Source organism: Chelonia mydas, chromosome 12 (genome assembly GCF_015237465.2).
Source record: "Chelonia mydas isolate rCheMyd1 chromosome 12, rCheMyd1.pri.v2, whole genome shotgun sequence".
NCBI classification, from domain to species: domain Eukaryota; kingdom Metazoa; phylum Chordata; order Testudines; family Cheloniidae; genus Chelonia; species Chelonia mydas.
Window position 1 is genome coordinate 42,220,529 of NC_051252.2, and position 23,435 is coordinate 42,243,963.

General features: G+C 44.9%; 1 protein-coding gene across 4 annotated transcripts in view; it reads left to right on the plus strand.

Moving 5' to 3' along the window:
• The window catches only part of PHLPP2 (PH domain and leucine rich repeat protein phosphatase 2), a 153,550-nt gene that overhangs the window by 41,530 nt on the left and 88,585 nt on the right, over positions 1-23,435 (plus strand). For 2 of the 4 annotated variants that reach the window (XM_037877416.2, XM_043526096.1), the window contains exons 4-7: positions 8,353-8,543; positions 9,163-9,288; positions 13,064-13,218; positions 16,393-16,449. In XM_037877416.2, the coding sequence (XP_037733344.1) occupies positions 8,353-8,543; positions 9,163-9,288; positions 13,064-13,218; positions 16,393-16,449 (529 nt within the window). The remainder of the gene's footprint in view (positions 1-8,352; positions 8,544-9,162; positions 9,289-13,063; positions 13,219-16,392; positions 16,450-23,435) is intronic. The other 2 variants (XM_037877417.2, XM_037877418.2) reach the window with 1 other exon arrangement.

Consider the following 23,435-nt stretch of genomic DNA (forward strand, 5'->3'; position numbering starts at 1 on the left):
GATCTTTACTCATCACCCCTTGTTCCTACCAAATGGGACAAGCACTAGTGGATTCTTTATTCCCCATGGAGTTGCCTGTACAGCTGCCTCTGTCTTCAGTGGCTATGGCTGCAGGGCCACCAGTTTGTGCTGTTCCCCTAGTACGTGAGTTAAGTCAGCTTCTCACCCCCCTCTCAGGGAAAATAGTCCCACTGAATGGAGGTGGTCTCATGAAGAGTTTTTTTTTTATGCAGAGATTACTGGAAATGAGCCTCACACACACATACACCTCTGTTCCCTTGGGCCTGAGTACCAAGGCACCTCCTTACAGTAGCAGCCTTGTCTCATTGTAGATACAACCTAAACCGGCTTCTCCCATCAGCAAAAGTAATCCTCTTCCCTGAGAGGTGGTAGCTAGGTTGACAGAAGAACTCTGTCTCCACATGGATGTAAGCAATCTTAAAAACGCCACTCAGGTGATGGATTTTTCACACCCTACATAAACTTCTTCAAACCTTGTGGGTCATCAAGGAGTCACCGAGAAAGGAAGGCAGAGAAGAGACCTAGCAGTTCATAACCACTAGAGGCAGGAGGTCACGGCAGCATTTTACATAGTAGGCTGGGGCTACCAGAGAAAAGAGGACTGGGAGGAATTCCACACAGCTAAAAGTTTCCAATTGATACCAGGTGCTCAATGTGGAAACTTTGGAAGATACCTTTCAAGATCGAGCAGGTCTAAGGGAACAGAGATGTTTGGAACACACGTCTATGGTAGCTTGTCCAACCTGTGAGAAAATCATGCTTACCCACAGGGTTCTCAACCATCCAAGGAGATCCTTGTTGGAGATTCAATACGGAGAAGAACCAAACCAACATTCTGCAAGGGACACGTGGACAACAGGACAGTGTGTTGCCTTCCTGGAGCCAAGACATAAGACGTCACTCTAAGATTGGATAAACTTCTGCAGTCAACAGGCAAAGATCCACTGGAGATGGTTCATATTGGCACTAATGACATTGTATCACGGGATATCTCACAGATATTAGATGACTTCGGGGAACTCAAAAGCGTGCTAAAGAAGAAGAATGTCCAAGTAATCTTTTATGATATCCTTTCTGTCTCATGAGCAAAGGAAGACAGAAGATTCTGGAAGTGAACCACTGGCTAGGTAAGAGGTGTAGAGGGTTTTGGGTTTGTGGAACACTGGTCACCTTCCTTGGGGAGAGGAGCTTGTATATTTTGGATGGCCTCCACCTCAGTAGAAGGCGGGGACCAATCTCCTTGGGGACAGGCTGGCTAGAATAGTGAAAAGGGGGCTAAATGAATAGCAAAAGGGGAGGGTAAAAAGAGGGAAGATAAGAGTGCTCATCACAAAATTGAGATGTTGAGAAGAAAATCAAGGAACCAAAGGACATGAAGAGAAGAAATGCTTATACACCACTGCTCAGAGCCTTGGTAACAAGAGGAATTGGAATTACTCATTTATGAGCATAAATTTGATCTTGTTGATATTACTTGAAACCTGATGGGAAGATTCACCTGACTGGAATGTTAGAATCAATGGTTATAACCTATTTAGAAAGAAATGAGTGAGCAAAAGGGATGGGGAAGTGACACTGTCAAAAAAGACATGACTTGTTTCCAAGTCATTGATAACTCACAAGAAAATCATCTTGAATGCTTATGGATCAATGTCCTAACATGTAAAGCATAAGGTGGGGTATCAGTTGGTGTCTGCTACAGACCATACAATCACACTGGAGAACGCGATGACCACCTCCTTATGCTCCTATCTGTAATGCGTAGGAAGAAAAGCTGTGTGATCATGAGGGACTTCAATTTGGGTGACACATGCTGGAGGTCTCATGCTGCCAGCATTAAAACGTCCTTGGAATTTCCAACATTATCGATGACAATTTCTGTACTCAAAGAGTTTCAGCTTACATAGGGGAATTCTTTTAGACTTGTCCTATCAGATAAGGAACTGATCACAGAACTAAAAATTAATTGTAGCTTAGGTGCTAGAGGTAATGACTTGATCACATTTATAATTTGCAAGCAGAATAAAATCCCCCCCAGTAATAGATATATCCTTGGTGCTTTAATAGCGCCAATTTCACAAAGCTGAAATTAACTATGAGCCAAATCAAGTGGGAGGAAGTATTTAATCAGAAAAATGTGAATGATAATTGGTGATCATTTAAGAACACATTACTAGATGCCCAAAAAGCCACAATTAAGGAAGAGGGCTGTACTGATTAAAAAACTGACCTGGTTTAGACAAGGGGGAGTGAAGACATATATAGACAAATAGAGTAAAGAGAAGTTGATAGTAATGAATATACATCAGAAGTTAGGAATTGTAGTAAGTTGAAAAGAGAAGCAAAGGGACACAAGGCAAAATCAGTAGCATTAAGGACAATGAGGAGTTTTTAAAATGTATTAGGAACAAAAAGAATCCTGACAACAGTATTGGCCCATTACTAGATAGAAATGGTAGAATTATCAATAATGTAGAAAAGACAGACATGTTCAATAAATATTGTTCAGTATTTCGGGAAAAACAGATGATATAGTCCTATCATCTGATGGTAATAACATTGTTTCCTTTCCACTAGTATCTCTGGAGGATGTTAAACTGAAGCTACTGAAGTTAGACATTTTTAAATCAGCAGATTAAAATAACTTGCATGCAAGAGCTGGCTGAGGAGCTTGCCGAACCATTAATGTTGATTTTCAGTAGGTTTCGGAGCATTGTGGAAGTTCCAGAAGACTGGAAGAAAGCTAATATTGTGCCAGTTTTTAAAACGGGTAAGCAGGATGCCCAGGGTAATTACAAGCTTGTCAGCCTGACATCAATCCCGAGTAAGAGAATGGAGTAGCTGATATGGGACTCAATTAATAAAGAATTAAAGGAGGGTAATGTAATTAATGCAAATCAGTGGGTTTATGGAAAATAGATCCTGTCAAACTAACTTGACGCTTTTGTCAACCAAACTTTTAGTTTCATAAAAAAAATAGTGTTGATATAACATTTGACTTGGCATCGCAAAACATTTTGCTTAAACTAGAACATATAAAGATGGCACACATTAAATGGATTAAAAACTGGCTAATTGATAGGTCTCAAATGTAAATGTGTACGGGGAATGATCATTGAGTGGGTTTTTTTCTGGCCACGATTGGTTCTTGGGCCTATCCTATTTAACATTTTTGTTGATGACCTGGAAGAAATTATAAAATCATCACTCATAAAGTTTGCAGATGACACATTAATTGATGGAATAGTAAATAGTGAAGACATGTCACTGATTCAGGATGATCTGGATCACTTGGTAAACTTGGCGCAAGGAAACAATATGAGTTTTAATCCAGCTAAATGTAAATATATACATCTAGGAACAAAGAATGTAGGCCATATTTACAAGATGGGTGACTCTATCCTGGGAAGCAGTGACTGAAAAAGATTTGGTGGTCATGGTAGATAATCAGCTGAATGTGAGCTCCAAATGTGATGCCGTGGCCAGAAGAGTTAATGCAATCCTGGAAGGCATAAAGAGTGGAATCTCAAGTAGGAGTAGTCATTATTTTATCTCCATATTTGGCACTGGTTCAACCACTGCTGAAATACTGTGTCCAGTTCTGCTGCCCACAATTCAAGAAGGATGTTGATCAATTGGAGAGGGTTCAGAGCAGAGCCATGAGCATGAGTAAAGGATTGGAGAACATACCTTAGGGCAGACTCTCAAACTTTCCAGACTGTACCCCTTTCAGGAGTCTGATTTGTCTTGCACACCCCAAGTTTTGCCTCACTTAAAAACTACTTGCTTATGACATCAGACATAAAAATACAAAAGTGACACAGCGCACTATTACTAAAAAAAGGCTTACTTTCTCATTTTCATATAATTATTAACTACATAAATAGGAATATAAATACTATATTTATAGTGTATAGTATATGGAGCAGCATAAACAAGTCTTGTATGAAATTTTAGTTTGTACTGATGTCACTAGTGCTTTTTATGTAGCCTGTTGTAAAACTAGGCAAATATCTAGATGAGTTGATGTACCCTCTGGAAGACCTCTGCTTACCCCTTACAGTGATAGACTCAAGGAGCTCAATCTATTTAATTTAACAAAGAGAAGGTTAAGGAGTGGCTTGATTACAGTCTATAAGTATCTACATGGGGAAGAAATAATGGTCTCTTCAGTGTAGCAGAGAATGGTATAACATGATTAAGGTTAAGATTTTATCACAGTTATTTTTAGTAAAAATCACAGACAGGTCATGGGCAATAAAAATTCATGGAAGCCTGCAACCTGTCTGTGACTTTTACTAAAAGTAATGGCGGGGGTCTGACAGGAGGTGGAGAGCCTGAGCCCTACTGCAGGAGGCAGGGGCGTCCAGCACCTGCTGCAATGGTGGCGGCTGACAGCTCCGTAGGCCCTGTCACAGCCAGAGTGGCTCAGACCTCAGGGTGCCCCATGGCGGTCAACAGCTCCAGGTGCCCATGGCAGCTAATGACTTCAGGGCCCTCTTCTGCTTGCAGAGGCTGAGAGCTCCAGGGCCCCCACCTGCTGACAATAAATTATCTAGGTGGACCCTTTGGTCTCCTCTGGGATGACAAAAAGAAAAGGAGTACTTGTGGCACCTTAGAGACTAACAAATTTATTTGAGGATAAGCTTTCGTGAGCTACAGCTTACAAAAGCTTATGCTCAAATAAATTTGTTAGTCTCTAAGGTGCCACAAGTACTCCTTTTCTTTTTGCGAATACAGACTAACACGGTCGCTACTCTGAAATCTGGGATGACAGTTATGCTTCCATGGAAGTCTCTGTGCCCAGACTAGAGTAGCCTGATGCAGTAGGTTGGAGAGAGTCTGGGAAGCTTTTTATAAACACGAATTTCTATGTGTTTCAGATTGCATATTGGTAGCAGGTATGCATGTCAGACTTAAAAATGGCAAGCACTACTAACATTTTAAACTAGGATGTTTGAAAACAGTTTCTGCTTCATTTACAAGATAGCGCCTGGGATCGGATTCTGTATTTCTGCTCAGACTTTGACAAGGAAAGAAAAAGAGTAATATTTAGGCCTACACATGCACGAGGTCACTGTTTTGAAATCAGAAATAAGTATCTAGTTACCAAGCTTTTCCCTTTCATTGGGATGTCTCTACATTACTTATTTGATGTGATTTGTGATTTAAGCATCTACCTAAGATTTTGCCTAATGACTCCAACCACCTCCTGCTCAGCCCTTTCCAAGAAAACAAGTGAGCCTTGCAATGCGCCCTGAATGTCAACAGGTTTCAGCTGATATGGGCAAGGGTTATGCATGGGTCAATTTGCAGGTTCAGGGCCCTGCATGAAAAACACCTTGACCAAGCTATATGCTCTTTTAAACCACCTGTATCATAACTCAGGTACGTCTGATTGCAGCTGAAGCAGAGACCCGTAGGTGAGAAATGCCTGTTTTATGAGCAGTTGGCCTTAATGCAGACAGGATATGAACTGTCTGGTTACAGGGGAAGGCAGTGGGCTACAGGAGGAGCCCAGGGATTCCATTGAGAAGCTGTAAAAGCAGCAAAGAGTCCTGTGGCACCTTATAGACTAACAGACGTATTGGAGCATAAGCTTTCGTGGATGAATACCCACTTCGTCGGATGCATGTATTCACCCACAAAAGCTTATGCTCCAATACATCTCTTAGTCTCTAAGGTGCCACCGGACTCTTTGCCATGTTTACAGATCCAGACTAACACATTTAGATACAGATACATTTAGAAGCTGGATATTGTCTGTGCAATGATGCTTGTTATTTCCCACCTGCTAAGGGAAGGCTAAACACATGGTCATCTAAAATCAATATGTATTGTCTCTTTCATTCAAAAGAGGATGTGGGATTGTTCTGAGTGAGTTTCCATAAATATGTCAGAAGTGTCTGAGGCTAATGTGATGTTGGCAGGGTCAATCTCCTAATGCCATTAGAACCAGTTTTAGTACATTCACAATGCCTGCTTTAATGAAGGCTTCCCTCTTTCCTTTGTTTTCTTCTTCTTTGTAGGATGAGTGGCTGAATGTTGTTTTGGGTTTCTAGTTTCATGAGGTTGTGGGGCAAGGTGAGGCTCATTCAATTTAGCCTCACCTCAGTGATTTTGGTATCAAAATAGGAATGTAATACAGTGTCTTCTATGTAGAGTCCCTCAAACCCAGAAAAGGATGTTCCGCTTGCATTAGAACTACTTGTATCATGGAACCATATCAGTACAAAACTGGCAAACAGAACTAATATTTTCAGATCTTTAGTGATGTTTGTAAGTCTCCATTCCTGATTTCTAGACATTGTTTTAAATGTCTTGGAATATTTTTACTCCTACAATACGATATTTTGTGTACAACTACTATGTTTTCACTTAGCAGATTATCTGAATAGCCCATATATCAGCATTAAGAAGTTTACCCTTTCCAAAATTCTGTATTTGTATTCCATGCTTCTGATTGCAACCCAAATTAATTTATGAATTTTTAAAATTTTAAATCAAGGATATTTCCTGGCAGAAAAGGCATCCTGCCTGAACATCTGCCACCCTGTAGAATGTGAAAGCTACAGGTGCCTTTCTTTTCCTAACCTTGAGAACCATTTGTCAGTTACTTTAAGAGCCTTCTTAAACTGGTATTTTTAAATAAAGAAAAACCAGCTTCCTGCAGTGGGCACTTGGATTGGCATAGAAGAGCAAAGGTACTCAGATACTATAGTGATGGGCACCATCTAAGTACCTATATCAATGGTTTAACTTTTCCTGTTTACAATGAATTGTAAAAGATGTGCCAAACCCCATCCTGTGCAAATTAGAAGTATGGTGCTCTCATAAATTCTAACAACTATGCCTCCAGAACTTGTCAGGATTTTATAAAACAATAATACACGTATGTGATACCTCTTTATTTAACAGTATATTCAGATCTCTATACCATATACAAGATGTCAAGAGAAATGTTCCATTTCCCAGGACCTATAGATGAAATATTATGCCATGCACAAATCAAGTTTTGAATAACTAACTTTCAGGCTACTGAAGATGAAAAATGACCCTGCAAAAGGAACTGTGGCAAAAAAACCAAACAAACACAAAGCATTTTAAAAACTCCCCAAAATGCAAGAAACACAAGTACTAAGAAAGCAGGAGAGAGATCTTGTGGCAGAATTTTACTAGAAAACATGTTTAATTATTTTAAATTCTTATTGTATCAAAAGACAAACTTAAATTAGCCTTTCATATGTCTTAGCAAACCAGAATTCATTTTTAAGATCGTTTAACTAGAAAACTGTAACTTCGCTACATCTTTGATTTCTTTCTCAAAGGAAAAATTGGTTAACTAATACTAACACATTAGGTATTTCTGTTATGCTTTTGATGTGCATGTTACTTTGCAGACAGCCTAGTTCTATGCCCCAAAGAGCTTGTATTCTAAGTTAAACAATGACATATCAAGGAAGAGGATTTTTTTTTTAATGCCATCATAGTTTATCTCCGAACATACTGTCGCCTCTTGGCCTGAGTAGTTAGCAGTATGTGGGGTCTTGCCAAGTTGTTTCTGTTAGGAAGAGATATTGATGGTAGAAGTCAGATATTTCTTTGATGCAAAGAATGTACAAAGTTCTCTTTCTGTGTACACTACAGGAACAAACAGCAGCAGACCAGTTTCCTTGCTCATAAATTCCAAGCCTGCCTTTCCATCCAGTTTTGTGCCCCAAGGAATTCTGTCTCTGTTCCCTCTCAGGGCCATGCTCATGCCTGTTTCTCTGGCTTTCTTCTGGCTTTCTGGTTGCTTTGTGACTTTTCCACTCATGCAAACACAGCTGCAACCAATCAGCGCCCCCTGCCTTTGCAATCAGTCCCCAGGGAAACTCCTCATTTGCCTTGAGTTCTGGCTAAAGCCTTCCCAGTGCCTTGGGCAGTGGTTTCAGCAATCTTACTCTGTAAAGGAGCTTAATTGCATTTCCATTTAGCCTGAATGAAGGATGGCTAGCATGCCCATCAGCTTTAATGATGTCTGTGATTGTATGTAGATCAGACAGGCTTGTCTGCAGCCATTAACATCTTCAAGCATAACAATACAGTATATAATAATTCATCTCTCTACAAAATATTTGTAAATATTATTGCATTGTTTATTACAAGCTGTTTATCCTGCAAATGAGACTCTGTTCTCAGTGTACCACTATTTACTCTGCCTTGACTTCCCTGTAGTTGTCTGTTTTAATAGCTGAGATTGCATGTGGTTTTTTGGTGCTAATTATCCCCATAAGATGGAAATGAAGAATCCAGTGAAAAGTAGATGATAAAGTGCAATTTTCTTTTCAGAAAAGCCATGTCAAGTGGAGCAACTAGACCGAATCCTTCTGTCTGGGGTCTATAATGTGCGCAAAGGGAAGACGCAGTTGCACAAGTGGGCAGAACGCTTGGTCGTTCTCTGTGGCACCTGCCTCATCGTATCCTCAGTGAAGGATTGCCATACAGGAAAGATGCATGTTCTGCCTCTTGTTGGAGGGAAGGTGAGGCTCTTGGGCCTAACTGGTTCTTTGTTAGTTTCCTGTAGGTAAGATGTGAGAATGAAGGGGCCAACAGGATTTATAAGAAGTCAGTCTAGGCCTCTTTAGTGAGTTTCTGTGTTAAGATGTTTGAATACATCTGCCTGACTCCTCTCTGCTTATTTACTAGGCAATCTTTAGTTTAATAAAACAGTGAAAGGAATGCAGGTTCTTTGCTTCAGCCATAAATTACATGATACTTTTACGTGTATTGGTTCTGTCCAGCAATTTACCACAACCCAGAAGTAATTACTTATTGGGTGTGTTCCATAAGTGCTGGAACTATGGGTTTTGGGTGTGCTACTACACTCCCTGGCTTGAAGTAGTAATAACAGACCAAATACATGGTTTCTACGTTCAGCACCCCTACTGTAAAAATTGTTCCAGCACCACTGGTCTGTTTCAACGGAGGGGTTCTGAAACAGAGTTTTTGCTGTATATCAGCCAGAGGGGACTAACTTGACTGTACTTTGTGGAGTGTCTTGTATTGGTTTTGTGTAACATCCCCACTCCGTGCATTTCAGATTGTGTAATTGCTGGAATTTAGACTGGGCTATTTTTGTTCTTATTTCTCCCATTTCAGGTGGAAGAAGTGAAGCGTCGGCAGCACTCGCTTGCTTTCAGCTCTGCTGGTGCACAGGCTCAAACCTACCATGTTTGCTTTGAAACGCTGGCAGAGTACCAGAGATGGCACCGGCAGGCATCCACGGTGAGGCCCAATAATCTGTAGGTGTGAGTGCTCTGATACGGGGCAAGAGGAAAGAAAGCTTGGAGAATTTTGGAACAGGCTTACTCTTGAGACACAGCTTCTAACTCGAGTTCTTAGAGAGTACCAAGATCACCTGTGGGCTTCCTTTGAACTATGACATCTGTGGGGTGGAGGCTACTTAGCCACTGCATGTCTCTCTGATCTGCTGGATGCTTCATTTCAGCATTCCACCAGGCTGCAGCAGCTATGCAGCAGTTATGAGCTGTAGTTCTGCGCTATCCCACACTGATAGCACTATTCATATTACCCAAGCATCTGAAGTTTATTGCAGTCTTCAAAACTAATCCCAGAGACTAACTTCTCTTTCTTCACGGCTACAGCAGTCTATAAGTCCTTCCTACTGCCTTGGCTGCATCCACCTGAACAATGTGCTAGACTCACAGAGAGCCTCTCTGATGGATTTGAGTTAGCACAGAATCCAAATACGATCAGAGGAGGTGGATTCTGTTCAGGTCCACGTGCTTATTCCACATCAGAGCAGAGTCAGAAGGGGATGGCTTCAGTGTTGAGCTTCACTTCAGCATCCTGTTCATGTGGCAGGCCCATTAAATCCTGAAGGGATTGCATTTCTGGCATAATTTTCTCTCCTTGCAAGTAAGGAAGAAGCAGAAAAAATTAGCATGAATCTCACAACTCGGTGCTGTGCCAACCTGGGTGTCTGAGACCCTCTTCACTGTTGGGTTTTTGGGTATCAGATACTTAAGGTGCATTGGCACAGACTCATTTAGTATTGGCTATATCCGACTTGTGTTTTGTATTGGGTCTCTTGGCTTCGGTTCTCCTGGCATTGGAGATCTCTGCATCAGGACCTTCAGCACTGGACTCTTCGTCACTGGGCACATTGGCATCCACTGTGTCCTTCATATTGGGCGTGCAGTTATCTGGTCTTAGCCCCTGACATTGGCTTTTACAGAATCACCTGTTCCTTTTGTTCCAGGCTTTGGTAGTGAGTCAGGTTCCAGTGGCTCTCACCTTGTCAGCACCTCCTTAGAGTGACTTTGTCATTATATTCTTCCTGGACCCCTAGTGGGGAAGCCTATTCTGCTTTTCTGTTTTTATGTTTCACTAGTGCCACACCCTAGTGGAATCGGTCCTGAGACTTGGGAGGTTCTAGAGTTGACCTTACCATTGTCTGGGCAAGAGGACTTTGGAGCAAGGGATCCCACTGTGAAGCCCAAACTCAATCCTAGATGGCAGTGAGGGAACTAGTGATATACCAGAAATAGCCAGAGAAAAGGATGAAAATTATTAGAGACCTGGAGGTGCTCTTATTGATCATTTTTCAGACTACGAGAACTGGGGGGGGACGGGGGGGACACGACATTCAATGACACTGAAAGGCAATAAATTTAAATCTAATCTAAGGAAATACATTTTTGTTTAACCAAAAGCCAAGAGTTTACCAGGATTCAACAAGGAGTAGATGTTATACAGGTAGTAAGGACATCCACAGTCACATTAGGTAGGATTAAAAAATAGGATGTAAATCATCAAGCTTCAGTGCATGAACCAGTCTTTAACTGCCAGGTGATGTTTCTCTTAGAGAGTTTCTTGCATCTTCATCTGAAACGTATTGTCCACTGTCAAAGATAGGATTCTGGACTAGATGGAGCACTGGTCTGATCCACTATGATGATTCCTGTGAACTACATAGCATGTTTATTGGTGATTGGTGGACTGTGCTAACTCAGGACTTAGATAGTAACAGCTTCTGATGTGAAATACAGGTTAAGAGATAATGTCTTATGTTTGCTTTGGCTGTATAAAATATCCCGTTTCTCCATGCTAGATTTTCTGTGTGTTTGGCTTGCATTTGTTGTTCTTTGCATTGATTGGTCTGAATGCTAACAAAGGCTTCTTGTGTAAAGTGTATGGCTTCCACCATATAGGCCAATGTATACATGTTTTCACTACTAAAGACTTTGCTCTTATCTAGTATAATAATTTGTGAAAATAATGCAGAAACTGCTGCTGATACAGAATGCAGCTGTCTGCCTCTTCCATTGGCTTACAGTTTGCTTCCACTGCCAGTTTAAGGCAGAGGTTGCAATTGTCAAAGCAGTTAACAGATCGTTCCCCAGTGTAGTAGGGGCTTGTCGGCACTGGACCTATCTGCTGCCTCAGTTTAGCTCCTTTCTCCCTCTTCCTCTAGTCAAACCACCTTAGTTGGTGCTTTTAAATTACTCTCGCCTTATGGGGTCTGGTTTACTCTCAAAATAACAGTTAGCTCACCCTGCTTTTCCAGGCTCACCAGTTCCTTTTAGACTTTTCCAGTGCTCAGTAGTCCTTCCAGTTGTTTACCAGGGTTTTGCCCTCTTTCCAGAGCTTCCTGGTCCTTTATAATCCTGTCCAGCTGAGATTTTCTTCCAGCAAATCTCTCAGCTGAGGTTTTTTTCATAGTTATAGAATCCAAGGCTAGAAGGGAGTACTGAGATCATCTAGTCTGGCCACTACCTTCCCAGCAGGCTTCTCCTCCCTGCAGGTTCTTTTCCCTCTGCCTGGGAACAGTGGAAAATTGTTTCTATCCTGATTTCATTGGAGTCTTCCTAACAGAACACAAGCTGCCCTTATATCTCTCAACATGCCCTTTTACATAGCCACATGACCTTCCTATTCCCTCAGACCCCTCACTTGAAAAGCAAGTCTCTGAAAGGGGGCCAGTCTTGGAATGAGTGCATGTGCATCCCAGGACCAGTACCTTGTTACACCCAGCTACATAAGAGACCAAATATCAATCTTTGAACTGCCAAGAGAGTTTTGCTCCTGTGGGACAGTGCAGATCACAAAGCCCAAAGTGAAGCACATGAGTGCTGGGGACGAAGTACTCTGAGTCAAAGGGATATGGCTACAGAATGAACTTCCAAAGGAGACTGGTTGTTTGCAGGGTCTGAGCACCTCTAGGAAATATTGCAAAACCTTATTCATTGATAGTACCTTTCCAGCATAAAAAGAATGACATTCACAACACTCCAAAAACAAGCAAACAGAAGAACATAAGGACGGCCATATTGGGTCATCTAGCCCAGCATCTTGTCTTCTGACAGTGGCCAATGCCAGGTGCTTCAGAGGGAATGAACAGAACACGATAATCAAGTGATCCATCCCCTGTGGTCCATTCCCAGCTTCTGGCAAACAGAGGCAAGGGACATCATCCCTGCCCGTCTTGGCTAATAGTCCTTGATGGATCTATCCTCCATGAACTTGTCTAGTTCTTTTTGAACCCTCTTATAGTCTTGGCCTTCACAACATCCTCTGGCAAAGAAATCCTACTGGGTACTCACTGGTTCCATTCTGTCTCATGTTGAAGGTGCTCAGATATTATGCTGACAGGCAGCGGCACTAAAGCCTAAGATAAGTTAGATATTTGTCTCACCCTGGATTTCCCCTGCAGTTTAAGTTGTCTGGTATTCTGAATCAAAAAATGTATACAAGTCAGAGCAGTCCCTTTCCTGTGCCCTTCTCCATGCTTGTGTATGTGCCTGCCAACAGGAATGGACAGTAGCAACATTCAGGCCTGGGATCACATCCTAAACACTGTTTGTAAACCTGCCCCGGGTGGGCTGAATTTGCCTCTGATAGATACCTGAGGGGTTTCATTTTCTTGTGCTTTGTTAGCACTTGTCTAGCGTGTCCTGCCAATAAACTTTCATTGAATTGAACTGGAAAGAAAATTGTAAATGTAGCTGTAACTCTGTTGCCCTTTTCTTTTCTTCAGGTGGTGTCTCAGCGACTCAGCACAGTTGATCTGTCTTGTTATAGCCTTGAGGAGGTACCTGAGCATCTCTTCTACAGTCAAGACATCACCTACCTCAACCTGCGACACAACTTTATGCGACTGGATGGATCAGGGGGTCTTGACTCTCTTTGCAGGTCTGCAGAGAACTATTTTCTGTTACATTTTGGGGTACTGGAATGTACAGTCAGGCGAGGAGGCAGGAATTTTCTGAGGGTCCATGGTCCTTGTGGGAAGTTGGCATACTGGTAAGAGATTGGTCTTTGGGAGGTATCTGGCTATCTCAAGGTGATGAAGACTAGGAAATATAATTTTTGTCTTCATTCACTGTTCAACTTCCAGCAATTTACAGTGTGTACAAGCTGTCCTTCCACATGTTCCTTTCATTTTAAGGATGATTGTGCTGAACCTTGTGTGGTGATATGCTATTACATAGAGAAGATATGGTGGTGATTATAATGCCATTTACTAAACAGTCTGGCAGCATTGTTAGATATAAGGATAAATGCTGAGGGAGAATATGAGTAAAAGCTTGTACTAAGGAATGCAAGTATAAAAGAAGCCTGTTTTAATTAGTCTTTAGTGCTGTCACAAATTCAGAATTGGCAGTGTCTGCAAGACTCCAGCTTTACACTGGGAACTTGTAATTATCCATTTACTGGGTAGTGGGAGATGCATGATGGATTGTATGCTAGGTACAACTAGCTCCAATAAGTAGGAGAGTGTAGGGACCCAATTAGACCTAAAAATAAGAGAAATTAAAAAACAAATCCCAAAATAAATCAGACTCCGTTGTAAAGGATGGAGCGGGGCAGTCTTTCTTCCTGCAGGTCTCTGCATTCTTTTACGTGCTAACGGGGGGTTCTGGCAGTCACTTTGTGAAATATTGAAAGCCAACTGGTGTCCGACAACAATATAATCAAATAGCTGTGTTCTTCTTCGAGTGCTTGCTTATATCAAATCCCATTAGGTGTGAGCGTGCCGCATGCACGATTGTCGGAGAAATTTTTACCGTAGCAACACCCAGTGAGTCGGCTCTGGAGCCTCCTGGAGTGGTGCCTCTTTGGCACTGGATGTATACCCCAGCCGACCCAGTGCCCCCTCAGTTCCTTCTTACCGCCCGTTATGGTCATTGGAACTGTGGAGCACGGCTTTGTTGTTCTCCACTTTCCCTAACATTCTCTTTTTCCCGTAGTTATTATAGTTATTCCTTCCCTGGATCCTGGAGACTGGTTTGCCGCCCTCGACATGAAGGACGTGTACTTCCACATAAAGAAAAGGAGTACTTGTGGCACCTTAGAGACTAACAAATTTATTTGAGCAAATAAATTTGTTAGTCTCTAAGGTGCCTCAAGTACTCCTTTTCTTTTTGCGAATACAGACTAACACGGCTGCTACTCTGAATACTTCCACATAGTGATTCATCCGGTGCACAGACGTTTCCTACACTTTGTGATCAACCGCAAACACTGTCAGTTCACGGTCCTTCCTTTTGGCCTTTCCATGGCCCCCAGAATATTCACCAAATGTATGGCTGTCGTGGCAGCCTCCCTTCATCGGCAGCAGATCCAAGTATTTCCATATCTCGACGATTGGCTTATCCGGGGTTGCACCAGGAGACAAGTGCAGGCCCACGTTCAAGTTACCATAGCCATGTTTCGTCAGCTGGGCCTCCTGCTCAACGTCGAAAAGTCGACTCTGGAGCCAAGCCAGAGAATAGAGTTCATCGGGGCAATCTTAGATTCCAGACTGGCCCAAGCTCTCTTACCGGATGTCCGCTTCTAGTCGTTGGCGAACCTCATCCGCAGCCTTCAAAGTTTCCCAACCTCAACAGTGAAAATGTGCCTGAGCCTTCTGGGGCACATAGCCTCTTGCACGTACGTGACTGGGCATGCCAGACTGCGGCTCCGCCCACTTCAGGTACCTGGCCAAATGGAAGCGTTTCTCCCTCTGGTGTGCTCAGCGCGACATGCCCCCTTTGCAGGCGTCGGTGCCTCTCATCCTAGACTATCTCCTATTCCTAAAACAGCAGGGTCTGGAGATATCATCTGTTAGGGTGCACCTGGCAGCCATCTTGGCTTTCCACCCAGGAGAACATGGTCACTCTGTCTTCTCCAACCCGGCGGTCAATAGGTTTCTTAAGGGACTGGACCGTCTCTACCCGCAGGTGCGACAACCAGTCCCGGCGTGGGACCTTAACCTGGTCCTTTCCAGACTCACGGGGCCCCCGTTCGAGCTGATGGCCACCTGCTCGCTTCTCTACCTATCTTGGAAGACAGCCTTCCTTGTAGACATCACTTCAGCAAGGCACGTATCTGAGATCAGAGCCCTCATGTTGGAACTGCCGTACACGGTTTTCCATAAAGATAAGGTGCAGCTTTGCCCTCACCCTGCCTTTCTTCCCAAGGTGGTGTCAACTTTTCACATCAACTAGCACAGTTTCCTCCTGGTCTTCTATCCGAAGCCACACGCTACTCGATGGGAGCAATGGCTGCACTTCCTTGATGTTCGTAGGACCCTCGCCTTCTATGTTGAACGTACGAAGCCGTTCAGAAAGACGACCCAGCTATTTGTTGCTGTGGCCGACCGGATGAAAGGCCTCCTCCCGGTCTCCTCACAGCGTTTCTCCTCTTGGATCACGTCCTGTATCCGTGCTTGTTACGACCTGGCCAACGTCCCGGCCACACACCTCACCGCCCATTCCACAAGGGCGCAAGCTTTATTGGCTGCTTTCCTGGCACAGGTTCCAATACAGGAAATCTGTAAAGCTGCCGCTTGGTCTTCAGTTCATATGTTTGCCTCTCACTATGCAATAGTCCAGCAGTCCAAGACGATGCTGCATTTGGTTCAGCGGTTCTGCACTCAGTGGTATCTCACTCCGACCCCACCGCCTAGGTAAGGCTTGGGAGTCACCTAATTGGAATCGATATGAGCAAGCACTCGAAGAAAAGACGGTTACTCACCTTTGTAACTGTTGTTCTTTGAGATGTGTTGCTCATATCTATTCCAAACCCGCCCTTCTTCCCCTCTGTCAGAGTAGCCGGCAAGAAGGAACTGAGGGGGCGCTGGGTCAGCTGGGATATATATCCAGCGCCATAGAGGCGCCACTCCAGGGGGCTCCACAGCCAACTCACTGGGTGTTGCTAGGGTAAAAATTTCTCCGACGATGGTGCACGTGGCATGCGCACACTTAATTGGAATGGATATGAGCAACGCATCTCGAAGAACAACAGTTACAAAGATGAGTAACGGTCTTTTCCTGTGGCAGGATTATCATGAAAATCTGCAAAAATGCTCCTCTGTATTTTTAGGTGCCCATCTCCATGGTATTTTGTCTCCCTCCTCCTGCAGAGCAATGAAATATTCAGGTGATCATACGTATAGGTGAAAGAATATACCTTTACTATGCTATTTTGGTGCAATTTCATCAAGGGCTAGAGTCTAGTTTATTATCCAGGTTCTTCTATTTCTAAGCTTGTCTTGGTTTCCTACCTGCTTAGTTGCTGTGATAATACAGTAACTCCTCACTTAAAGTCATCCCGGTTAAGTTGTTTTGTTATGTTGCTGATCAGTTAGGGAACATGCTCTTTTAAAGTTGTGCAGTGCTCCCTTATGTCGTTTGGCAGCCGCCTGCTTTGTCCACTGCTTGCAGGAAGAGCATCCCATTGCAGCGAGCTGGTGGGGGCTTGGAACCAGGGTGGACCAGCAGCCCACCTATCAGCTCCCTTCTCCCCTAAGTTCTCTGTGCAGCAGCCGCCCAGCAGGCTATCGATTGCCGCTGTTCAGCTGTCCCTCCCCCCCACTGCCATATGCTGCTCCTGCACTCTGCCTTGGAGCTGCTCTCCAGAGCCTCCTGCTGGGTGGGGGGAGGGGGGAAGGAGAGGGAGCTAATGTCAGGGTGTCCCCCTCCCCCCTGCTCCTGCACCCCACTTTGCCCATCTCCATAGAGCAGGGGACACACACGACAGGGCTCAGGAGGGAGGGAGCTTCCTGCAGCAGCTGCTGCTTCTCAGCTTGCTGGTTAACTTAACAAAGTAGTGTACTTAAGAGGGGTGTCAGCATACTTAAAGGGGAAATATTTCAGAGTAGCAGCTGTGTTAGTCTGTATCCGCAAAAAGAACAGGAGTACTTGTGGCACCTTAGAGACTAACCAATTTATTTGAGCATAAGCTTTCGTGAGCTACAGCTCACTTCATTGGATGCATGCAGTGGAAAAAAATGACATAAGGGAGCATTGCACAACTTTTTTTCCATTGCATGCATCCGATGAAGTGAGCTGTAGCTCACGAAAGCTTATGCTCAAATAAATTGGTTAGTCTCTAAGGTGCCACAAGTACTCCTTTTCTTTTTAAAGGGGAAATGTGCATCTCTCTCTCTCACACACAGGGTGTGTGCCTCTGTCTGCCATGCTGTCTCCCCTCCTTCCATTCTTGCTGCCTTGTAGAGTGTGAGGCTACATTAAGAACAATGAGTTAACCCATGAGGGCTCAGCCAATTGCTAGTTCATCATTTAGCGGTAAGGCATTCCCTGGGAAATATCCCACCCTCTGACTCCACCACCTCAACCAAGCTTCACAATCATCAACGCTGTGTACAGTATTAAATTATTTGTTTAAAACTTGTACTGTGTGTGTGTATATATATATATATATTAATCTTTTGTCTGGCAAAAAAAAATTTCCTTGGAACCTAACCCCCCCATTTACATTAATTCTTATGGGGAAATTGGATTCGCTTAAAGTCGCATTTTTCAGGAACATATCTACAACGTTAAGCGAGGAGCTACTGCAGTAGGTTCTCTTGCTGGAAAAACTGTAATGGTCCTTTCTGACCTTTCAGGGTCTGTTTTAGTATTTGAAAAGTGAGAAAAGAACTAGAAACCATGACATTAGAATAATGAAGCTTCTTGAGCAGCTTTCAAGATGCTGTTTTCCTGGTCCCTGGGTGGGAGCAGCACCTTATGGAAGAGGAGTCCTTAGTCTATACCTTTGAGACAGAATGTCGGGCATGGGAGTCTCTTGTTAGAGGTGGAATGTTTTAACTCTCTGAGGCAGTGTATGTCAAATTCCCAAAGAGTTTTAAAAACAAGATTTAGTAAGAATACAGCAAAAAGATCCAAATAAAACAAAAGAAACAGTTTGTATGGTGCATCTGTTCTTGTGCTGGGTAGGTACCTCTTCTGCTTAGTTACAGTAGGGTGTTAGCTTTCCATTTCTAGAGTGCTGCTGAAGTGAAGAAACAGATTGACAGAGGCAGAAGAGTACCCAGAAGTCACCAACTACAGGACAGGCCCAACAAAGAAAATAACAGAACGCCACTAGCCATCACCTTCAGCCCCCAACTAAAACCTCTCCAACGCATCATCAAGGATCTACAACCTCTCCTGAAGGACGACCCATCACTCTCACAGATCTTGGGAGACAGGCCAGTCCTTGCTTACAGACAGCCCCCCAACCTGAAGCAAATACTCACCAGCAACCATACAACAGAACCACTAACCCAGGAACCTATCCTTGCAACAAAGCCCGTTGCCAGCTGTGTCCACATATCTATTTAGGGGACACCATCATAGGGCCTAATCACATCAGCCACACTGTCAGAGGCTCGTTCACCTGCACATCTGCCAATGTGATATATGCCATCATGTGCCAGCAGTGCCCCTCTGCCATGTCATTGGTCAAACTGGACAGTCTCTACGTAAAAGAATAAATGGACACAAATCAGACATCAAGAATTATAACATTCAAAAACCAGTCGGAGAACACTTCAATCTCTCTGGTCACTCGATTACAGATCTAAAAGTGGCAATTCTTCAACAAAAAAACTTCAAAAACAGACTCCAACGAGAGACTGCTGAATTGGAATTAATTTGCAAACTGGATACAATTAACTTAGGCTTGAATAGAGACTGGGAGTGGATGGGTCATCACACAAAGTAAAAGTATTTCCCCGTATTTATTTCCCCCCACTGTTCCTCAGACGTTCTTGTCAACTGCTGGAAATGGCCCACCTTGATTATCATTGCAAAAGGTTCCCCCCCCTCCCCCCCCCCGCTGGTAATAGCTCACCTTACTGATCACTCTCGTTACAGTGTGTATGGTAACACCCATTGTTTCTTGTTCTCTGTGTATATAAATCTCCCCACTCCATTTTCCACTAAATGCATCCGATGCAGTAAGCTGTAGCTCACGAAAGCTTATGCTCAAATAAATTGGTTAGTCTCTAAGGTGCCACAAGTCCTCCTTTTCTTTTTGTGGATACAGACTAACACGGCTGCTACTCTGAAACCTGTCATTTCTAGAGAGTCTTCCTTCTTTGTGCCAGTCTCTCAGGCTTTGTCTTCACCGGTGAAAAAGGTGTATTTTTAGCATGTGTTAGCAAGTAGAGGTAATCTGTGAATAAACCATGGGGGGAGCTTAGACAGCTAACAAGTGTCAAGTTTACTTTGGCCAGCTAACACATGTTAAAATTACAACAGCCTCATCTACACTAGAAGTGCATATTTGTGGTGTTCTTTGAATGGCCTGTGCAGATTGCCACTTATGGGCTGCATGGGCAGTGCAGCTTGGATGGTGGAACATTCTTGTAGCAGTGTCCATTAAGTGCTCTCGTACCCCCTCTTGTTTTCCCCTCACTGTTACTGAATGTTCTAAAGACAAGGCTGTAAAAAGGATGCAGAGCACTCCAGCCATCTAAGTTCCTTCCATCCGCAGTTTAGAACAGACCAGGACCCTTGCTTGTTCAATCTGACTTGGATTGGTCCATCAAGACCCAGAGCCTTTGACAGTTTTTTAGTTTATTAAGTTAAAGTTTAGGCGTAGTTTGATTTTTTCATTTATTTCAATACATTCGTTCATTTTTATATTTAATACATTAATTGATTGTATCCTGTTCCTTGGCATGGATCTGCAAATCCCACAAAGGAACCGCAAAGGAAAAGGGCAGGATTTAAGAGGAGGACGGCTTGTTCTACTGTGTTTGCTGCTTCAGATGCCCATGTTTGGTGTCCAGCCTGCTTGGGAGAAGGCCATTCTCTATCACACTGTTCCATATGCAGCACCTTTACTTCAAGTGCTAGCAAGGAGCATTAGAAGAGGCTCCAGGACTTGCTGCTGCATCTGATTCACAGTTGAATTTGTAGTCAGATGTTTAGGCCAAGATAGACCTGACATTTTACTATCCTATTCCCCTCTTGCAAGGCAGATCAAGTACACCAGAGAACATTATAGAGATACTAGATACAGATTATATAGACCAGAGGTTCTCAAACTGGGGGTGGGGCACAGAATGTATTCTGGGGGGATGTGAGGCTTTAAGGGGAAAAAAACTTACCACACACATTTTACCTACAGTAATGAATTAACTAGCAAAGCTGATTCCTACAGATATATCAGATCCTCAGATGGCACTGTGTATTTTGACAGATTTCTGTTAAGTTTACATAGCGTTATACAAAGTTGTTGCTATTTGTATGTTAATCCATTTGCTATAATGCGGTGTGCGCATTTAATTGTAAGCATCAACCACCATCACAGTTTGCTTTTGCTCTTATTACAATGAATGGTTGCCCTACTTTTTAATATTTAGTGAGTTGCAAGTTTAGTTTTTTTTTTAATTGGGCATAAACTATAGACACAAAGAAGTGGGGCGTGATCGAATACATTTGAGAACCACTGACATAGACTAAGGGAGGAATGGCCAAACTGTGGCTCCGGAGCCACATGCGGCTCTTCAGAAGTGAATATGCGGCTCCTTGTATGGGCACCGACTCCAGGGCTGGAACTACAGGTGCCAGCTTTCCAAGGTGCTGGGGGTGCTCACTGCTCAACCCCTGGCTCTGCAACAGGCCCTGCCCCCATTCCACCCCTTCTCGCCCTCTCCCCTGAGCCTGCAGTGCCCTCCCTCCTCCCACTCCGAGCCTCTTGCATGCCACGAAACAGTTGATCGGGAGGTGTGGGGAGGGAGGGGGAGGCGCCGATTGGTGGGGCTGCCAGTGGGTGGGAGGCGCTGGGAACGGGGTGGGGGAGCTGATGGGGGGCTGCTCACGTATTACTGTGGCTCTTTGGCAATGTACATTGTTAAATTCTGGCTCCTTCTCAGGCTCAGGTTGGCCACCCCTGAACTAAGGGAATATTCTTACCCACTAGTGTATTATAATAGAAATTTTGACACTGGGATACAGGCAAGACTAGGACATACCACCATGAGCCAGACGGTCTTACTTTCCGTCACTCAAATAGATGAATCTATATAAAAGAAACCTTCCTCTCTAAGGGGGCAAAGCAAATCACATGCATTGGCTCTGATGCAACCAGATCTGTCTACCTTTCCAGTTTCCAGAGAGCTGTCTCCGAAGCTACATGTTGTCCAAAGAACCCTGCAGTACCTGTTGAACTTCAGGAGGTGGATCTGAAGCCAAACATGCAAATGTCACTGCATGAGAATGTCTGGGTATCCTCAGCCTTTTGTCCTTTGGAAGTTGTGATTCAATTTTACAAATTGGTGATTAATTATTATTTGTATTAAACCCTGTACCAGAAAGAAGAGGGACATTCGCCTGAAACAACTCCTCATGGAGTCTGCTCTCCGTCCGCACAAGACTCGGGCCTGAGTGCCTTGGTGCAGAGTGTTCCTCCAGCAGTGCCATCTACAGCACCGCAAAAGGACTCGGCACACCCCCCTAGGGGCCCGCAATCTCCCGGGGCCCAGAAATGCTCCCCCCGGAACCGCTCCCACTCCCCGGCCGCCCGTAAAAAGCAGGCCATGGGAGGACCTCCTCAGAGGCTTGAAGCAGACGCAGCGGCCCCAGCAGGACACGGTGCGGACCATACCCGTAAGACTGACAGACCCTCCAGTAGGCCTCAGCCCACACGGGCCCTCAGTCCCCCGGGCAGCCCCGCACTGCCGCACCCCCTGCAGCTGCAGGTGGAGGAGGTCATGCTGCCCTCCACTCTGGACACTTTTGAGGCCGCTAGAGGGCTCATTGAGATGACTGCAGCTGTGTCCCCGGTCTCAAGGCCTCCACCAACTCGAGCCCCGGTACCATCAAGGGGCAAACTGGCAATGTTTGGGCCGTCTGCCCCCAGACCAGCATCACCGCGCCGCTCTGAGTCCCTGCGCCATTCTGAGACCCGGCACCGCACGTATGCTATACGCGAGTCTGACTCATGGCACTGGTCCGACCCACGGCACTGGTCTCGCAGCCCCAATCCTCGGAGCCGTTCCTGCTCGAGGTGGTCGTTGGCTGATAGGTCATGGTCCCGCTCACGGTCTAGGTCATGGTCTGAGACCTCGCAGCACCGCTTAGATCGTCATCATTCCATGCACCATTCTCCGTCGTGGCACCGCACCTCTCCAAGTTGCCGATCGCGGCACTGCTGTCTGGCACAGCGCAGATCTCCGGCGCGGCACCATCCTTTATCGCGGCACCGGTCTCTGGCACGGCACCGCTGTCCAACACAGCACTGGTCGCAGTTGCTCTCTCAACACCGCTCCCCATCGAGGCTAGGTCCAACTTCTCGGCACGCATCGACCCCATGGTACCGCTCTCCACAACGGCACCAGTTGCCGCCCGGATCTCGCCATTCCTCGCGATACCCATCCTGCCCATCAGGGGACGCGAAACCTTCCTTGGTGCACTCAAACACCTCCCCTCCTTGGCCGTCCCACTCCCAGTCTCCCTCCCTTAGGTCGGGTAGCTTTAGACGTACCCCAGTCAGGCCCAGGCAGCTGCAGACAGGACACCTCAGTACCCCACTGGCAACCCCAGTGGCAGTTCTGGACCCCCTGGACGTACCACCAGGCCCAGGGTGCCCTCCCACCGCCGCTGTCCTTCTGCTGCCACATTCGGGGTCCTGCCTTCCTGAGGCAACCCTCAGCTGTGCCCCCTCCAGACCCTGCACAAACTCTGGAACCAGCCCCACCCCCGGTGGAGGCTACTCCCGCTGCTCAGGAGGAACCGGACACAACAGACCAAGGGGCTGTTTCGGACCCAGCCGTGCCAGTCGCATCCTCCTTGTCTTCTCCTGACGAGGCTGTGGCGGGTACGTCCACATCCAGCCCACCTCCCATGGACTTCAGGGCACTGCAAGAACTGCTCCAGCAGGTGGCCCTGAACATGAACCTCCAAGTGGAGGAGGTTGTAGAAGAAGGGGACCCCATGGTGGACATCCTGACACCAGAAGGGCCTTCTAGAGTAACCTTACCAGTTGTTAAAACTATTCAGTCTAATGCCAAAACAGTCTGGCAAACTCCGGCCTCCATTCCCCCCACGGCCAAGGGAGCTGAAAGGAAGTACTTTGTCCCCACTAAGGGGTATGAATACCTTTTCACACACACCCCCGCGCCCATGCTC